Source organism: Heterodontus francisci, chromosome 8 (assembly GCF_036365525.1).
Source record: "Heterodontus francisci isolate sHetFra1 chromosome 8, sHetFra1.hap1, whole genome shotgun sequence".
Taxonomy (NCBI): Eukaryota; Metazoa; Chordata; class Chondrichthyes; order Heterodontiformes; family Heterodontidae; genus Heterodontus; species Heterodontus francisci.
Window position 1 is genome coordinate 1,148,545 of NC_090378.1, and position 20,128 is coordinate 1,168,672.

General features: G+C 50.8%; 1 protein-coding gene across 1 annotated transcript in view; it reads right to left on the reverse strand.

Annotated features, from left to right (window-relative positions):
- The window catches only part of LOC137373152 (collagen alpha-1(XI) chain-like), a 612,019-nt gene that overhangs the window by 122,975 nt on the left and 468,916 nt on the right, over positions 1-20,128 (reverse strand). The window contains exons 53-55 of the mRNA XM_068038011.1: positions 6,792-6,899; positions 6,091-6,144; positions 5,603-5,656 (exon numbers count right to left, since the gene is read on the reverse strand). Of these exons, the coding sequence (XP_067894112.1) occupies positions 5,603-5,656; positions 6,091-6,144; positions 6,792-6,899 (216 nt within the window). The remainder of the gene's footprint in view (positions 1-5,602; positions 5,657-6,090; positions 6,145-6,791; positions 6,900-20,128) is intronic.

Consider the following 20,128-nt stretch of genomic DNA (forward strand, 5'->3'; position numbering starts at 1 on the left):
CTGATCCAGTAATATAACCACTACACTACTGTACCCCCCCCCCCCGGATTACTGATCCAGTAATATAACCACTACACTACTGTACCCCCCCCCCCCCACCGGATTACTGATCCAGTAATATAACCACTACACTACTGTACCCCCCCCCACCGGATTACTGATCCAGTAATATAACCACTACACTACTGTACCCCCACCCCCCCCCCCCGGATTACTGATCCAGTAATATAACCACTACACTACTGTACCCCCCCCCCCGGATTACTGATCCAGTAATATAACCACTACACTACTGTACCCCCCCCCCCCGGATTACTGATCCAGTAATATAACCACTACACTACTGTACCCCCCCCCCCCGGATTACTGATCCAGTAATATAACCACTACACTACTGTACCCCCCCCCCCCCGGATTACTGATCCAGTAATATAACCACTACACTACTGTACCCCCCCCCCCCCGGATTACTGATCCAGTAATATAACCACTACACTACTGTACCCTCCCCCCCCCCCCCCCGGATTACTGATCCAGTAATATAACCACTACACTACTGTACCCCCCCCCACTGGATTACTGATCCAGTAATATAACCACTACACTACTGTACCCCCCCCCCCCGGATTACTGATCCAGTAATATAACCACTACACTACTGTACCCCCCCCCACTGGATTACTGATCCAGTAATATAACCACTACACTACTGTACCCCCCCCCCCCCCCCGGATTACTGATCCAGTAATATAACCACTACACTACTGTACCCCCCCCCCGGATTACTGATCCAGTAATATAACCACTACACTACTGTACCCCCCCCCCCGGATTACTGATCCAGTAATATAACCACTACACTACTGTACCCCCCCCCCCCACTGGAATACTGATCCAGTAATATAACCACTACACTACTGTACCCCCCCCCCCACTGGATTACTGATCCAGTAATATAACCACTACACTACTGTACCCCCCCCCCCCCCCGGATTACTGATCCAGTAATATAATCACTACACTACTGTACCCCCCCCCCCCACTGGATTACTGATCCAGTAATATAACCACTACACTACTGTACCCCCCCCCCCCCCGGATTACTGATCCAGTAATATAACCACTACACTACTGTACCCCCCCCCCCCCACTGGATTACTGATCCAGTAATATAACCACTACACTACTGTACCCCCCCCCACTGGATTACTGATCCAGTAATATAACCACTACACTACTGTACCCCCCCCCCCCCCGGATTACTGATCCAGTAATATAACCACTACACTACTGTACCCCCCCCCCGGATTACTGATCCAGTAATATAACCACTACACTACTGTACCCCCCCCCCCCGGATTACTGATCCAGTAATATAACCACTACACTACTGTACCCCCCCCCCCCACTGGAATACTGATCCAGTAATATAACCACTACACTACTGTACCCCCCCCCCCACTGGATTACTGATCCAGTAATATAACCACTACACTACTGTACCCCCCCCCCCCCCCCGGATTACTGATCCAGTAATATAATCACTACACTACTGTACCCCCCCCCCCCACTGGATTACTGATCCAGTAATATAACCACTACACTACTGTACCCCCCCCCCCCCCCACTGGATTACTGATTCAGTAATATAACCACTACACTACTGTACCCCCCCACCCGGATTACTGATCCAGTAATATAACCATTGCACTACTGTACCCACCCCCCACTGGATTACTGATCCAGTAATATCACCACTACACTACTGTACCCCCCTGTACTGCTGTGCTCCCTGATATTTGTGGATCGTTCGTACAGTGACAGGTGCATCCGACTCTCCACATTGGAACCTTGCAGTTTAGCAGCTCCATTTGTTTTATGCTTTTAAGGTACAAATATCTTCTCAAATTTGAAACTCGATTGATTTTAATTTGGAATACAAATTCAAAACACTAATTAGTCATTAACTGGCCAAGAAATATTCTGAGGTAATTCAGAAATGAGATTCTGAGCTGAGGACTATTGAGCAAAATTCAAAACAAGTTTCAATTGTTTGTTTTGGAATTTAATATTTTGATGCTGAGCACTGGGATTTAGAACCTAACTGAATACCAACACTGGAATGGTCTTTGCTTCTTGTAATTTTTGAGTCATAGAGAAATACAGCACTGAAACAGGCCCTTCTGCCCACCAAGTCTGTGCCGACCAACAATCACCCATTTATACTAATCCTACATTAACCCTATATTCCCCATCACATCCCCACCTTCCCTCAATTCTCCTACCACCTACCTACACTAGGGGCAATTTACAATGGCCAATTTACCTATCAACCTGCAAGTCTTTGGCTGTGGGAGGAAACCGGAGCACCCGGAGGAATCCCACGCAGACACAGGGAGAACTTGCAAACTCCGCACAGGGCAGCACCCAGAATTGAACCCGGGTCACTGGACATGTGAGGCTGTGATGCTAACCACTGTGCCACTGTGCCACCTCAGTATGAACAGTTTGAAGCCTGAAATCTCATTTGATGTGATTTAATTTTTGTCCCATAATATTTTTGGCAATATCTAATTTGCTGTGTTTGATTAATGACCAAACTATTGAGATTGAGGCTGAAATTCCACTGGGCTCCAGCTCAGGAATGGACAGAATTCATAACACCACCTCCCCCATCGCCCCCCGCATCGTCCGACCCCTCCCAGCCCACCGTCCCAGGAAACACCTCCCACCCTGACCTCCCCGTGGCCTGGGTCCAACGCCTTAGCTCAGTCCAGTGCCAGCAGCAGAACTGCCTTCGCGGTACGCCGATCAACGGTAAAGCTGCTGACAGGTTTCGGTGGGTGGGACATCTGCCGGAGAAATCCCGGAGAAGGCCCACTGCTATCCAATCAAATGCCTAATTGGCAGGTCATCTGGCTGGTCTTCCCCAGAGTAGGCAACAGGGGGAATCACTGACTCTTCAGCTGGTGGCCAAGACCCAAGGCAACACACACACCCTCCATTACACATAGTGCAGGAGTTTCTGGCCCTCTAACGCGCGCGCACACACACTCTGCAGCGCGCACACACACACTCTGCAGCGCGCACATACACACACACTGCAGCGCGCACATACACACACACTGCAGCGCGCACACACACACTCTGCAGCGCGCACACACACACTCTGCAGCGCGCACACACACACTCTGCAGCGCGCACACACACACTCTGCAGCGCGCACACACACACTCTGCAGCGCGCACACACACACTCTGCAGCGCGCACACACACACTCTGCAGCGCGCACACACACACTCTGCAGCGCGCACACACACACTCTGCAGCGCGCACACACACTCTGCAGCGCGCACACACAATCTGCAGCGCGCACATACACACACTCTGCAGCGCGCGCGCGCACACTCTGCAGCGCGCGCGCACACTCTGCAGCGCGCGCACACACACTCTGCAGCGCACACACACACACTCTGCAGCGCGCACACACACACTCTGCAGCGCGCACACACACACTCTGCAGCGCGCACACACACACTCTGCAGCGCGCACACACACACACTCTGCAGCGCGCACACACACACACTCTGCAGCGCGCACACACACACACTCTGCAGCGCGCACACACACACACTCTGCAGCGCGCACACACACACACTCTGCAGCGCGCACACACACACACTCTGCAGCGCGCACACACACACTCTGCAGCGCGCACACACACACACTCTGCAGCGCGCACACACACACACTCTGCAGCGCGCACACACACACACTCTGCAGCGCGCACACACACACACTCTGCAGCGCGCACACACACACACTCTGCAGCGCGCACACACACACACTCTGCAGCGCGCACACACACACACTCTGCAGCGCGCACACACACACACTCTGCAGCGCGCACACACACACACTCTGCAGCGCGCACACACACACACTCTGCAGCGCGCACACACACACACTCTGCAGCGCGCACACACACACACTCTGCAGCGCGCACACACACACACTCTGCAGCGCGCACACACACACACTCTGCAGCGCGCACACACACACTCTGCAGCGCGCACACACACACACACATAATGCTTACTGCAGCTTGTACCCCTCAGTCACCCTGTGAGGAACATAGCAGCAGGAGTAGGCCATTCAGCCTATCGATCCTGCTCTGTCATTCAATATGATCGTGGCTGATCATCCACTTCAATGCCTTTTTCCCCACACTATCCTCATATCCCCTTGTGTCATTTGTATTTAGAAATCTGTCAATATCTGCTTTAAACATACTCAATGACTGAGCTTCCACAGCCCTCTGGGGTAGAGAATTCCAAAGATTCACAACCCTCTGAGTAAAGAAATTTCTCCTCATCTCGGTTCTAAGTGGCTTCCCCCTTAGTTTGAAATTGTGTCCCCTGGTTCTAGATTCCCCAACCAGGGGAAACATTTTACCTGCATCTACCCTGTCTATCCCTTTAAGTATTTTGTCGGTTTCAATGAGATCACCTCTCATTCTTCAAAACTCTAGAGAATACAGGCCCAGTTTCCCCAAAGTCTCTTCATAGGACAGTCCCACCATCCCGGGAACAAGTCTGGTGAACCTTCATTGCACTCCCTTTATGGCAATAATATCCTTCCTAAGGTAAGGGGACCAAAACTGCACACAGTACTCCAGGTGCGGTCTAACCAAGGTTCTATATAATTGAAGCAAGACTTCATTACTCCTGAACTCAAATCCTCTTGCGATAAAGGCTAACACACCATTAGCCTTCTTAATTGCTTGCTGCACCTGCATGTTAGCTTTCAGTGACTTATTGACGAGGACACCCAGGTCCCTTTGTACATCTACACTTTCTAATCTCTTACCATTTAAGAAATACTCTGCACATCTGTCCCTCCTACCAAAGTGGATAACCTCACATTTTTCCACATTATATTCCATCTGCCATGGTCTTACCCACTCGCTAAGTTTTTCCAAATCCCCTTGAAGCCGCTTTGCATCTTCCTCACAACACACATTCCCACCTAGTTTTTTGTTATCTGCGAACTTGGAAATATTACATTTGGTCCCCACATCCAAATCATTGATATATATTCTAAACAGCTGGGGCCCAAGCACTGATCTCTGCGGTACCCCACTAGTCACAACCTGCCAATGTGAGAATGACCCGTTTATTCCTACTGTCTGCTTTCTGCCGGTTAACCAATCCTTAATCCATGCCTGTATATTATCTCCTATCCCATGTGCTTTAATTTTGCTAAACAACCTCCTGTGGGGAACTTTATCAAAAGCCTTCTGAAAATCAAAGTATACCATGTCCACCAACTCCCCTTTATCAATTCTGTTAGTAAGATCCTCAAAAACTCCAACAGATTCGTCAAACATGATTTCCCATTCATAAATCCATGTTGACTATGCCCAATCAGATCATTATTATCCAAGTGTCCATTTATCACATCCTTTAGAATAGATTCTAACATTTTCCCAATGACTGATGTAAGGCTAACAGATCTGCAATTCCCTGTTTTCTGTCTCCCTCCTTTCTTAAAAAATGGGATGACATTTGCTGCATTCCAATGAGGTAGTGAATATACTCACAGGCTGCCCAGACTCTCCATCTTCTCCCTTCTCACCAGACGTTCCATCCATACCCTACATCAGAACATAACATCGTGGTCAATGCCAGCTTCACACCGCGTATCAAGGACAGTCATTCTTCTTAATTACTGAACAAATTTAATTACCTGTAGTTAACGAGTTTGCATAACACACCACTGATCATTCAAGTTAACAACAGCATTAAACTAACAGCAGAGGAATTGCAGTCAGATGTGTATTACCTCATCAAGTTCAACTCTCTTGAGCAACTAAAAGTTGAAGGAAGGTAGAAGGAGACCAAAACTGTGCATTGCTCCAAGAGTGGTCTAACAGAGGTTCGATACAAGTTTAAGAGAACTTCTTTTGTTTCAGTTCTATTTCTCTAGCAATGAATCCCAATGCTTGGTTTGCTTTTTTGTAATAGACCAGAATAAGCACCTAGCAACATATAGCTATGATGGGTCACAAGAGCAAGTGGTCATACTTACTGGAGTACCTGCTTCCCCAGGAGGTCCGGGATCACCTGGAAAACCGACAGGACCCTGGAAGAACAGACAGAAAAACATGAATGAACACGGCAGAGAAACAGCAAGAGTTTCTGGAAAATATTGTGTGTGTGTGTCGGGACTGAAAGAGGTGGTGAGTGACAGAGTGATCGAGGGGCATGTGGGGACAGAGAGGGGAGTTACTGAGGGGAATGTTTGAGGGGTGTAAGGAGATGAGTGAAGGGGTGACCATGGGGGTGTGATTAAGGGAAGTGATTAAGTTGTGTGAGGGGAGTGAGTGAGTGATTGAGGGAAGTGAGGGGGTGAATGAGAGGAATGAGGAGTGAGTGAGTGAAGGTAGTGTGAGGGGAATCAGTGATTGAGGGAAGTGAGAGGGTGAGTGAGAGGAGTGAGGAGGTGATTGAGGAGAATAAGGAAGTAAGTGAGGTGAGTGAGGAGGTAAGTGAGGGATTGAGTGAGGGGGATTGAGGAAGTGAGTGAGGGCAGTGTGTGAGGAGTGAGGGGATGAATAAGGGAGCGGAGTGTGAGGGGGTGAGTGAGGGGTGGGTGAGTGACTGAGGGGTGTGTGAGGGGTAAGTGAGTGGGGGGTGAGTGAGGGAGGGGAATGTGAGGGGGTGTGAGTGAGGGATTGAGTGAAGGAGGGGTGTATGAAGGAGTGAGTGAGTGAGGCAAGAGGGACTTACAGGGTTGCCTTTTGGCCCATCATCTCCTGGTGGCCCTTTAGGTCCAGCCGGACCTGCTGCCCCTGGGGGCCCTGCTTCACCCTTGTCTCCGAGATCGCCTTTCGGACCCTGCAACAGATGAACACGGAGTAAACTGTGAGCACATTCAACACTGGCACCAGAACAAGAGAAGGCCATTCAGCCCCTTGAGTCTATTCCACAGGTACAGAAGGAGGCCATTCAGCTCCTCGAGTCTATTCCACAGGAACAGGAGAAGGCCATTCAGCTCCTCGAGTCTATTCCACAGGAACAGGAGGAGGCTATTCAGCCCCTCGAGTCTATTCCACAGGAACAGGAGGAGGCCATTCAGCCCCTCGAGTCTATTCCACAGGAACAGGAGAAGGCCATTCAGCTCCCGAGTCTATTCCACAGGAACAGGAGGAGGCCATTCAGCCCCTCGAATCTATTCCACAGGAACAGGAGAAGGCCATTCAACCCCTCGAGTCTATTCCACAGGAACAGAAGGAGGTCATTCAGGTCCTCGAGTCTATTCCACAGGAACAGGAGGAAGCCATTCAGCCCCTCGAGTCTATTCCACAGGAACAGGAGAAGGCCATTCAGCTCCTCCAGTCTATTCCACAGGAACAGGAGGAGGCCATTCAGCCCCTCGAGTCTATTCCAAAGGAACAGGAGGAGGCCATTCAGCCCCTCGAGTCTGTTCCACAGGAACAGGAGGAGGCCATTCAGCCCCTCGAGTCTGTTCCACCAGAAGAGGAGGAGGCAATTAGCTCCTCGAGTCTGTTCCACAGGAACAGGAGGAGGCCATTCAGCCCCTCGAGTCTATTCCACCAGAACAGGAGGAGGCCATTCAGCCCCTCGAGTCTGTTCCACAGGAACAGGAGGAGGCCATTCAGCCCCTCGAGTCTGTTTCACCATTCAGTTAGATCCTTGCTGACCAGGATTTCAAACCCATTTTCCTGCCTTTGCTCCATAATCCTTATCGAAGAAAAATCGATTGCTAGTCCCACTGACGCGCAGAATCATTGGCTTTTTGGGGGAGAGAGTTCCTGATTTCTACTCCCCTTTGTTTAAAGAAGTGTTTCCTGACATCACCCCTGAATGGCCTGGCCATTTTAAGGTTCTGCCGCCTTGTTCTGCCCTCTTCCCTCATCAGAGGAATAGTTTCTCTCTCTCGATCCTGTCAATTCTAATCACCTTAAACACCTCAAATAAATCACCTCTTAATCTTCTAAATTCAAGGGAACACAAGCCTGGTCTGTACAACCTGTCCAGATAATTTAACCCTTTTAGCCCAGGATCATTCTGGTAAATCTGTGCTGCTCCCCCTCCAAGTCCAGTATATCCTTCCTGAGTGCGGGGCTCAGAACCGAACACAGTTACTCCACATGCAGTCTGACCAGGGATCTGTACAATGACAACAGAAAACTGCCCATCGATGCCGGATCTCAAAACTCCACACAAAATTACCTGCCAATTTTGCTTCTGTCACGATATGCTGACACTGACACTCATTTTCAATAAAGTAAGAGAACAGAAGAATTGTCTCTGTAAACGCGGTAAATTAATTTGATAATTGTGTGTGACAGACACCCCCAGTTAAATAACTGCAAACAATAATGAATGCCATGGAAAACAGTTCCATTATCAAAATTGGTCTGATGTAACCAAGTTCATTTGTTTGTAGTCTTTCATTAATTAGTTCATGGGATGTGGGTGTCGCTGGCCAGGCCAGCATTTATTGCCCATCCCTAATTGCCCTTGAGAGGTGGTGGTGAGCTGCCTTCTTGAACCGCTGCAGTCCTTGTGAGGTAGGTACACCCATACTGCTGTTAGGAAGGGAGTTCCAGGATTTTGACCCAGTGACAGTGAAGGAATGGTGATATAGTTCCAAGTCAGGATGGTGTGTGACTTGGAGGGGAACTTGCAGGTGGTGATGTTCCCATGTATTAGCTGCCCTTGTCCTTCTAGGTGGTAGAGGTCACGGGTTTGGAAGGTGCTGTCGAAGGAGCCTTGGTGCGTTGCTGCAGTGCATCTTGTAGATGGTGCACACTGTGTGTCGGTGGAGGATGGAGTGAAAGCTGAAGGAGGAGGAGGGAGTGAAAGCTGAAGGAGGAGGAGGGAGTGAAAGCTGAAGGAGGAGGAGGGTGTGAAAGCTTAAGGTGGAGGAGGGAGTGAATGTTGAAGGTGGAGGAGGGAGTGAATGTTGAAGGTGGAGGAGGGGGTGAATGTTGAAGGTGGAGGAGGGGGTGAATGTTGAAGGTGGAGGAGGGGGTGAGTGTTGAAGGTGGTGGATGGAGTGAATGTTGAAAGTGGTGGATGGAGTGAGTGTTGAAGGTGGAGGAGGGAGTGAGTGTTGAAGATGGTGGATGGAGTGAATGTTGAAGGTGGAGGAGGGAGTGAATGTTGAAGGTGGAGGAGGGAGTGAGTGTTGAAGGTGGAGGAGGGAGTGAATGTTGAAGGTGGAGGAGGGAGTGAGTGTTGAAGGTGGAGGAGGGAGTGAGTGTTGAAGGTGGAGGAGGGAGTGAGTGTTGAAGGTGGTGGATGGAGTGAATGTTGAAGGAGGTGTTTGGAGTGAATGTTGAAAGTGGTGGATGGAGTGAATGTTGAAAGTGGTGGATGGAGTGAGTGTTGAAGGTGGAGGAGGGAGTGAGTGTTGAAGATGGTGGATGGAGTGAATGTTGAAGGTGAAGGAGGGAGTGAATGTTGAAGGTGAAGGAGGGAGTGAATGTTGAAGGTGGAGGAGGGAGTGAGTGTTGAAGGTGGAGGAGGGAGTGAATGTTGAAGGTGGAGGAGGGAGTGAGTGTTGAAGGTGGAGGAGGGAGTGAGTGTTGAAGGTGGTGGATGGAGTGAATGTTGAAAGTGGTGGATGGAGTGAGTGTTGAAGGTGGAGGAGGGAGTGAGTGTTGAAGATGGTGGAGGATGGAGTGAATGTTGAAGGTGGAGGAGGGAGAGAATGTTGAAGGTGGAGGAGGGAGAGAATGTTGAAGGTGGAGGAGGGAGTGAGTGTTGAAGGTGGAGGAGGGAGTGAATGTTGAAGGTGGTGGAGGGAGTGAATGTTGAAGGTGGTGGAGGGAGTGAGTGTTGAAGGTGGAGGAGGGAGTGAATGTTGAAGGTGGTGCATGGAGAGAATGTTGAAGGTGGTGCATGGAGTGAATGTTGAAGGTGGAGGATGAGTGAATGTTGAAGGTGGAGGAGGGAGTGAGTGTTGAAGGTGGAGGATGGAGTGAATGTTGAAGGTGGAGGATGGAGTGAATGTTGAAAGTGGTGGATGGAGTGAGTGTTGAAGGTGGAGGAGGGAGTGAGTGTTGAAGATGGTGGATGGAGTGAATGTTGAAGGTGAAGGAGGGAGTGAATGTTGAAGGTGAAGGAGGGAGTGAGTGTTGAAGGTGGAGGAGGGAGTGAATGTTGAAGGTGGAGGAGGGAGTGAGTGTTGAAGGTGGAGGAGGGAGTGAGTGTTGAAGGTGGAGGAGGGAGTGAGTGTTGAAGGTGGAGGAGGGAGTGAGTGTTGAAGGTGGAGGAGGGAGTGAGTGTTGAAGGTGGTGGATGGAGTGAATGTTGAAGGAGGTGTTTGGAGTGAGTGTTGAAGGTGGAGGAGGGAGTGAGTGTTGAAGGTGGAGGAGGGAGTGAGTGTTGAAGGTGGAGGAGGGAGTGAGTGTTGAAGGTGGAGGAGGGAGTGAGTGTTGAAGGTGGTGGAGGGAGTGAATGTTGAAGGAGGTGTATGGAGTGAGTGTTGAAGGTGGAGGAGGGAGTGAGTGTTGAAGGTGGTGGATGGAGTGAATGTTGAAAGTGGTGGATGGAGTGAGTGTTGAAGGTGGAGGAGGGAGTGAGTGTTGAAGATGGTGGAGGATGGAGTGAATGTTGAAGGTGGAGGAGGGAGAGAATGTTGAAGGTGGAGGAGGGAGTGAGTGTTGAAGGTGGAGGAGGGAGTGAGTGTTGAAGGTGGTGGAGGGAGTGAATGTTGAAGGTGGTGGAGGGAGTGAGTGTTGAAGGTGGAGGAGGGAGTGAATGTTGAAGGTGGTGCATGGAGAGAATGTTGAAGGTGGTGCATGGAGAGAATGTTGAAGGTGGTGGATGGAGTGAATGTTGAAGGTGGTGGATGGAGTGAATGTTGAAGGTGGAGGATGGAGTGAATGTTGAAGGTGGAGGAGGGAGTGAGTGTTGAAGGTGGAGGAGGGAGTGAGTGTTGAAGGTGGTGGAGGGAGTGAATGTTGAAGGTGGTGAAGGGAGTGAATGTTGAAGGTGGAGGATGGAGTGAATGTTGAAGGTGGTGGATGGAGTGAATGTTGAAGGTGGAGGAGGGAGTGAATGTTGAAGGTGGAGGAGGGAGTGAGTGTTGAAGGTGGAGGAGGGAGTGAATGTTGAAGGTGGAGGAGGGAGTGAGTGTTGAAGGTGGAGGAGGGAGTGAGTGTTGAAGGTGGAGGAGGGAGTGAGTGTTGAAGGTGGTGGATGGAGTGAATGTTGAAGGAGGTGTTTGGAGTGAATGTTGAAAGTGGTGGATGGAGTGAATGTTGAAAGTGGTGGATGGAGTGAGTGTTGAAGGTGGAGGAGGGAGTGAGTGTTGAAGATGGTGGATGGAGTGAATGTTGAAGGTGAAGGAGGGAGTGAATGTTGAAGGTGAAGGAGGGAGTGAATGTTGAAGGTGGAGGAGGGAGTGAGTGTTGAAGGTGGAGGAGGGAGTGAATGTTGAAGGTGGAGGAGGGAGTGAGTGTTGAAGGTGGAGGAGGGAGTGAGTGTTGAAGGTGGTGGATGGAGTGAATGTTGAAAGTGGTGGATGGAGTGAGTGTTGAAGGTGGAGGAGGGAGTGAGTGTTGAAGATGGTGGAGGATGGAGTGAATGTTGAAGGTGAGGAGGGAGAGAATGTTGAAGGTGGAGGAGGGAGAGAATGTTGAAGGTGGAGGTGGGAGTGAGTGTTGAAGGTGGAGGAGGGAGTGAATGTTGAAGGTGGTGGAGGGAGTGAATGTTGAAGGTGGTGGAGGAGTGAGTGTTGAAGGTGGAGGAGGGAGTGAATGTTGAAGGTGGTGCATGGAGAGAATGTTGAAGGTGGTGCATGGAGTGAATGTTGAAGGTGGAGGATGGAGTGAATGTTGAAGGTGGAGGAGGGAGTGAGTGTTGAAGGTGGAGGATGGAGTGAATGTTGAAGGTGGAGGATGGAGTGAATGTTGAAAGTGGTGGATGGAGTGAGTGTTGAAGGTGGAGGAGGGAGTGAGTGTTGAAGATGGTGGATGGAGTGAATGTTGAAGGTGAAGGAGGGAGTGAATGTTGAAGGTGAAGGAGGGATGTGAGTGTTGAAGGTGGAGGAGGGAGTGAATGTTGAAGGTGGAGGAGGGAGTGAGTGTTGAAGGTGGAGGAGGGAGTGAGTGTTGAAGGTGGAGGAGGGAGTGAGTGTTGAAGGTGGAGGAGGGAGTGAGTGTTGAAGGTGGAGGAGGGAGTGAGTGTTGAAGGTGGTGGATGGAGTGAATGTTGAAGGAGGTGTTTGGAGTGAGTGTTGAAGGTGGAGGAGGGAGTGAGTGTTGAAGGTGGAGGAGGGAGTGAGTGTTGAAGGTGGAGGAGGGGAGTGAGTGTGAAGGTGGAGGAGGGAGTGAGTGTTGAAGGTGGTGGAGGGAGTGAATGTTGAAGGAGGTGTATGGAGTGAGTGTTGAAGGTGGAGGAGGGAGTGAGTGTTGAAGGTGGTGGATGGAGTGAATGTTGAAAGTGGTGGATGGAGTGAGTGTTGAAGGTGGAGGAGGGAGTGAGTGTTGAAGATGGTGGAGGATGGAGTGAATGTTGAAGGTGGAGGAGGGAGAGAATGTTGAAGGTGGAGGAGGGTAGTGAGTGTTGAAGGTGGAGGAGGGAGTGAGTGTTGAAGGTGGTGGAGGGAGTGAATGTTGAAGGTGGTGGAGGGAGTGAGTGTTGAAGGTGGAGGAGGGAGTGAATGTTGAAGGTGGTGCATGGAGAGAATGTTGAAGGTGGTGCATGGAGAGAATGTTGAAGGTGGTGGATGGAGTGAATGTTGAAGGTGGTGGATGGAGTGAATGTTGAAGGTGGAGGATGGAGTGAATGTTGAAGGTGGAGGAGGGAGTGAGTGTTGAAGGTGGAGGAGGGAGTGAGTGTTGAAGGTGGTGGAGGGAGTGAATGTTGAAGGTGGTGAAGGGAGTGAATGTTGAAGGTGGAGGATGGAGTGAATGTTGAAGGTGGTGGATGGAGTGAATGTTGAAGGTGGAGGAGGGAGTGAATGTTGAAGGTGGAGGAGGGAGTGAGTGTTGAAGGTGGAGGAGGGAGTGAATGTTGAAGGTGGAGGAGGGAGTGAGTGTTGAAGGTGGAGGAGGGAGTGAGTGTGAAGGTGGAGGAGGGAGTGAGTGTTGAAGGTGGTGGATGGAGTGAATGTTGAAGGAGGTGTTTGGAGTGAATGTTGAAAGTGGTGGATGGAGTGAATGTTGAAAGTGGTGGATGGAGTGAGTGTTGAAGGTGGAGGAGGGAGTGAGTGTTGAAGATGGTGGATGGAGTGAATGTTGAAGGTGAAGGAGGGAGTGAATGTTGAAGGTGAAGGAGGGAGTGAATGTTGAAGGTGGAGGAGGGAGTGAGTGTTGAAGGTGGAGGAGGGAGTGAATGTTGAAGGTGGAGGAGGGAGTGAGTGTTGAAGGTGGAGGAGGGAGTGAGTGTTGAAGGTGGTGGATGGAGTGAATGTTGAAAGTGGTGGATGGAGTGAGTGTTGAAGGTGGAGGAGGGAGTGAGTGTTGAAGATGGTGGAGGATGGAGTGAATGTTGAAGGTGGAGGAGGGAGAGAATGTTGAAGGTGGAGGAGGGAGAGAATGTTGAAGGTGGAGGAGGGAGTGAGTGTTGAAGGTGGAGGAGGGAGTGAATGTTGAAGGTGGTGGAGGGAGTGAATGTTGAAGGTGGTGGAGGGAGTGAGTGTTGAAGGTGGAGGAGGGAGTGAATGTTGAAGGTGGTGCATGGAGAGAATGTTGAAGGTGGTGCATGGAGTGAATGTTGAAGGTGGAGGATGGAGTGAATGTTGAAGGTGGAGGAGGGAGTGAGTGTTGAAGGTGGAGGATGGAGTGAATGTTGAAGGTGGAGGATGGAGTGAATGTTGAAAGTGGTGGATGGAGTGAGTGTTGAAGGTGGAGGAGGGAGTGAGTGTTGAAGATGGTGGATGGAGTGAATGTTGAAGGTGAAGGAGGGAGTGAATGTTGAAGGTGAAGGAGGGAGTGAGTGTTGAAGGTGGAGGAGGGAGTGAATGTTGAAGGTGGAGGAGGGAGTGAGTGTTGAGGTGGAGGAGGGAGTGAGTGTTGAAGGTGGAGGAGGGAGTGAGTGTTGAAGGTGGAGGAGGAGTGAGTGTTGAAGGTGGAGGAGGGAGTGAGTGTTGAAGGTGGTGGATGGAGTGAATGTTGAAGGAGGTGTTTGGAGTGAGTGTTGAAGGTGGAGGAGGGAGTGAGTGTTGAAGGTGGAGGAGGGAGTGAGTGTTGAAGGTGGAGGAGGGAGTGAGTGTTGAAGGTGGAGGAGGGAGTGAGTGTTGAAGGTGGTGGAGGGAGTGAATGTTGAAGGAGGTGTATGGAGTGAGTGTTGAAGGTGGAGGAGGGAGTGAGTGTTGAAGGTGGTGGATGGAGTGAATGTTGAAAGTGGTGGATGGAGTGAGTGTTGAAGGTGGAGGAGGGAGTGAGTGTTGAAGATGGTGGAGGATGGAGTGAATGTTGAAGGTGGAGGAGGGAGAGAATGTTGAAGGTGGAGGAGGGAGTGAGTGTTGAAGGTGGAGGAGGGAGTGAGTGTTGAAGGTGGTGGAGGGAGTGAGTGTGAAGGTGGAGGAGGGAGTGAGTGTTGAAGGTGGTGGATGGAGTGAATGTTGAAGGAGGTGTTTGGAGTGAATGTTGAAAGTGGTGGATGGAGTGAATGTTGAAAGTGGTGGATGGAGTGAGTGTTGAAGGTGGAGGAGGGAGTGAGTGTTGAAGATGGTGGATGGAGTGAATGTTGAAGGTGAAGGAGGGAGTGAATGTTGAAGGTGAAGGAGGGAGTGAATGTTGAAGGTGGAGGAGGGAGTGAGTGTTGAAGGTGGAGGAGGGAGTGAATGTTGAAGGTGGAGGAGGGAGTGAGTGTTGAAGGTGGAGGAGGGAGTGAGTGTTGAAGGTGGTGGATGGAGTGAATGTTGAAAGTGGTGGATGGAGTGAGTGTTGAAGGTGGAGGAGGGAGTGAGTGTTGAAGATGGTGGAGGATGGAGTGAATGTTGAAGGTGGAGGAGGGAGAGAATGTTGAAGGTGGAGGAGGGAGAGAATGTTGAAGGTGGAGGAGGGAGTGAGTGTTGAAGGTGGAGGAGGGAGTGAATGTTGAAGGTGGTGGAGGGAGTGAATGTTGAAGGTGGTGGAGGGAGTGAGTGTTGAAGGTGGAGGAGGGAGTGAATGTTGAAGGTGGTGCATGGAGAGAATGTTGAAGGTGGTGCATGGAGTGAATGTTGAAGGTGGAGGATGGAGTGAATGTTGAAGGTGGAGGAGGGAGTGAGTGTTGAAGGTGGAGGATGGAGTGAATGTTGAAGGTGGAGGATGGAGTGAATGTTGAAAGTGGTGGATGGAGTGAGTGTTGAAGGTGGAGGAGGGAGTGAGTGTTGAAGATGGTGGATGGAGTGAATGTTGAAGGTGAAGGAGGGAGTGAATGTTGAAGGTGAAGGAGGGAGTGAGTGTTGAAGGTGGAGGAGGGAGTGAATGTTGAAGGTGGAGGAGGGAGTGAGTGTTGAAGGTGGAGGAGGGAGTGAGTGTTGAAGGTGGAGGAGGAGTGAGTGTTGAAGGTGGAGGAGGGAGTGAGTGTTGAAGGTGGAGGAGGGAGTGAGTGTTGAAGGTGGTGGATGGAGTGAATGTTGAAGGAGGTGTTTGGAGTGAGTGTTGAAGGTGGAGGAGGGAGTGAGTGTTGAAGGTGGAGGAGGGAGTGAGTGTTGAAGGTGGAGGAGGGAGTGAGTGTTGAAGGTGGAGGAGGGAGTGAGTGTTGAAGGTGGTGGAGGGAGTGAATGTTGAAGGAGGTGTATGGAGTGAGTGTTGAAGGTGGAGGAGGGAGTGAGTGTTGAAGGTGGTGGATGGAGTGAATGTTGAAAGTGGTGGATGGAGTGAGTGTTGAAGGTGGAGGAGGGAGTGAGTGTTGAAGATGGTGGAGGATGGAGTGAATGTTGAAGGTGGAGGAGGGAGAGAATGTTGAAGGTGGAGGAGGGAGTGAGTGTTGAAGGTGGAGGAGGGAGTGAGTGTTGAAGGTGGTGGAGGGAGTGAATGTTGAAGGTGGTGGAGGGAGTGAGTGTTGAAGGTGGAGGAGGGAGTGAATGTTGAAGGTGGTGCATGGAGAGAATGTTGAAGGTGGTGCATGGAGAGAATGTTGAAGGTGGTGGATGGAGTGAATGTTGAAGGTGGTGGATGGAGTGAATGTTGAAGGTGGAGGATGGAGTGAATGTTGAAGGTGGAGGAGGGAGTGAGTGTTGAAGGTGGAGGAGGGAGTGAGTGTTGAAGGTGGTGGAGGGAGTGAATGTTGAAGGTGGTGAAGGGAGTGAATGTTGAAGGTGGAGGATGGAGTGAATGTTGAAGGTGGTGGATGGAGTGAATGTTGAAGGTGGAGGATGGAGTGAATGTTGAAGGTGGAGGATGGAGTGAATGTTGAAGGTGGAGGAGGGAGGGAGTGTTGAAGGTGGTGGAGGGAGTGAATGTTGAAGGTGGAGGATGGAGTGAATGTTGAAGGTGGAGGATGGAGTGAATGTTGAAGGTGGAGGAGGGAGTGAGTGTTGAAGGTGGTGGAGGGAGTGAATGTTGAAGGTGGAGGAGGGAGTGAGTGTTGAAGGTGGTGGATGGAGTGAATGTTGATAGTGGTGGATGGAGTGAGTGTTGAAGGTGGAGGAGGGAGTGAGTGTTGAAGATGGTGGATGGAGTGAATGTTGAAGGTGAAGGAGGGAGTGAATGTTGAAGGTGAAGGAGGGAGTGAATGTTGAAGGTGGAGGAGGGAGTGAGTGTTGAAGGTGGAGGAGGGAGTGAATGTTGAAGGTGGAGGAGGGAGTGAGTGTTGAAGGTGGAGGAGGGAGTGAGTGTTGAAGGTGGAGGAGGGAGTGAGTGTTGAAGGTGGAGGAGGGGGTGAATGTTGAAGGTGGAGGAGGGAATGAGTGTTGAAGGTGGTGGATGGAGTGAATGTTGAAGGAGGTGTTTGGAGTGAGTGTTGAAGGTGGAGGAGGGAGTGAGTGTTGAAGGTGGTGGATGGAGTGAATGTTGAAAGTGGTGGATGGAGTGAGTGTTGAAGGTGGAGGAGGGAGTGAGTGTTGAAGATGGTGGAGGATGGAGTGAATGTTGAAGGTGGAGGAGGGAGAGAATGTTGAAGGTGGAGGAGGGAGTGAGTGTTGAAGGTGGAGGAGGGAGTGAATGTTGAAGGTGGTGGAGGGAGTGAATGTTGAAGGTGGTGGAGGGAGTGAGTGTTGAAGGTGGAGGAGGGAGTGAATGTTGAAGGTGGTGCATGGAGAGAATGTTGAAGGTGGTGCATGGAGAGAATGTTGAAGGTGGTGGATGGAGTGAATGTTGAAGGTGGAGGATGGAGTGAATGTTGAAGGTGGAGGATGGAGTGAATGTTGAAGGTGGAGGAGGGAGTGAGTGTTGAAGGTGGAGGAGGGAGTGAGTGTTGAAGGTGGAGGAGGGAGTGAGTGTTGAAGGTGGTGGAGGGAGTGAGTGTTGAAGGTGGTGGAGGGAGTGAATGTTGAAGGTGGAGGATGGAGTGAATGTTGAAGGTGGAGGAGGGAGTGAATGTTGAAGGTGGAGGAGGGAGTGAGTGTTGAAGGTGGAGGAGGGAGTGAGTGTTGAAGGTGGAGGAGGGAGTGAGTGTTGAAGGTGGAGGAGGGAGTGAGTGTTGAAGGTGGTGGAGGGAGTGAGTGTTGAAGGTGGAGGATGGAGTGAATGTTGAAGGTGGAGGAGGGAGTGAATGTTGAAGGTTGAGGAGGGAGTGAATGTTGAAGGTGGAGGAGGGAGTGAATGTTGAAGGTGGAGGAGGGAGTGAATGTTGAAGGTGGAGGAGGGAGTGAGTGTTGAAGGTGGAGGAGGGAGTGAGTGTTGAAGGTGGAGGAGGGAGTGAGTGTTGAAGGTGGTGGAGGGAGTGAGTGTTGAAGGTGGTGGAGGGAGTGAGTGTTGAAGGTGGAGGATGGAGTGAATGTTGAAGGTGGAGGAGGGAGTGAATGTTGAAGGTTGAGGAGGGAGTGAATGTTGAAGGTGGAGGAGGGAGTGAGTGTTGAAGGTGGAGGAGGGAGTGAGTGTTGAAGGTGGAGGAGGGAGTGAATGTTGAAGGTGGAGGAGGGAGTGAATGTTGAAGGTGGAGGAGGGGGTGAATGTTGAAGGTGGAGGAGGGGGTGAGTGTTGAAGGTGGTGGATGGAGTGAATGTTGAAAGTGGTGGATGGAGTGAGTGTTGAAGGTGGAGGAGGGAGTGAGTGTTGAAGATGGTGGATGGAGTGAATGTTGAAGGTGGAGGAGGGAGTGAATGTTGAAGGTGGAGGAGGGAGTGAGTGTTGAAGGTGGAGGAGGGAGTGAATGTTGAAGGTGGAGGAGGGAGTGAGTGTTGAAGGTGGAGGAGGGAGTGAGTGTTGAAGGTGGAGGAGGGAGTGAGTGTTGAAGGTGGTGGATGGAGTGAATGTTGAAGGAGGTGTTTGGAGTGAATGTTGAAAGTGGTGGATGGAGTGAATGTTGAAAGTGGTGGATGGAGTGAGTGTTGAAGGTGGAGGAGGGAGTGAGTGTTGAAGATGGTGGATGGAGTGAATGTTGAAGGTGAAGGAGGGAGTGAATGTTGAAGGTGAAGGAGGGAGTGAATGTTGAAGGTGGAGGAGGGAGTGAGTGTTGAAGGTGGAGGAGGGAGTGAATGTTGAAGGTGGAGGAGGGAGTGAGTGTTGAAGGTGGAGGAGGGAGTGAGTGTTGAAGGTGGAGGAGGGAGTGAATGTTGAAAGTGGTGGATGGAGTGAGTGTTGAAGGTGGAGGAGGGAGTGAGTGTTGAAGATGGTGGAGGATGGAGTGAATGTTGAAGGTGGAGGAGGGAGAGAATGTTGAAGGTGGAGGAGGGAGAGAATGTTGAAGGTGGAGGAGGGAGTGAGTGTTGAAGGTGGAGGAGGGAGTGAATGTTGAAGGTGGTGGAGGGAGTGAATGTTGAAGGTGGTGGAGGGAGTGAGTGTTGAAGGTGGAGGAGGGAGTGAATGTTGAAGGTGGTGCATGGAGAGAATGTTGAAGGTGGTGCATGGAGTGAATGTTGAAGGTGGAGGATGGAGTGAATGTTGAAGGTGGAGGAGGGAGTGAGTGTTGAAGGTGGAGGATGGAGTGAATGTTGAAGGTGGAGGATGGAGTGAATGTTGAAAGTGGTGGATGGAGTGAGTGTTGAAGGTGGAGGAGGGAGTGAGTGTTGAAGATGGTGGATGGAGTGAATGTTGAAGGTGAAGGAGGGAGTGAATGTTGAAGGTGAAGGAGGGAGTGAGTGTTGAAGGTGGAGGAGGGAGTGAATGTTGAAGGTGGAGGAGGGAGTGAGTGTTGAAGGTGGAGGAGGGAGTGAGTGTTGAAGGTGGAGGAGGGAGTGAGTGTTGAAGGTGGAGGAGGGAGTGAGTGTTGAAGGTGGAGGAGGGAGTGAGTGTTGAAGGTGGTGGATGGAGTGAATGTTGAAGGAGGTGTTTGGAGTGAGTGTTGAAGGTGGAGGAGGGAGTGAGTGTTGAAGGTGGAGGAGGGAGTGAGTGTTGAAGGTGGAGGAGGGAGTGAGTGTTGAAGGTGGAGGAGGGAGTGAGTGTTGAAGGTGGTGGAGGGAGTGAATGTTGAAGGAGGTGTTTGGAGTGAGTGTTGAAGGTGGAGGAGGGAGTGAGTGTTGAAGGTGGTGGATGGAGTGAATGTTGAAAGTGGTGGATGGAGTGAGTGTTGAAGGTGGAGGAGGGAGTGAGTGTTGAAGATGGTGGAGGATGGAGTGAATGTTGAAGGTGGAGGAGGGAGAGAATGTTGAAGGTGGAGGAGGGAGTGAGTGTTGAAGGTGGAGGAGGGAGTGAGTGTTGAAGGTGGTGGAGGGAGTGAATGTTGAAGGTGGTGGAGGGAGTGAGTGTTGAAGGTGGAGGAGGGAGTGAATGTTGAAGGTGGTGCATGGAGAGAATGTTGAAGGTGGTGCATGGAGAGAATGTTGAAGGTGGTGGATGGAGTGAATGTTGAAGGTGGTGGATGGAGTGAATGTTGAAGGTGGAGGATGGAGTGAATGTTGAAGGTGGAGGAGGGAGTGAGTGTTGAAGGTGGAGGAGGGAGTGAGTGTTGAAGGTGGTGGAGGGAGTGAATGTTGAAGGTGGTGAAGGGAGTGAATGTTGAAGGTGGAGGATGGAGTGAATGTTGAAGGTGGTGGATGGAGTGAATGTTGAAGG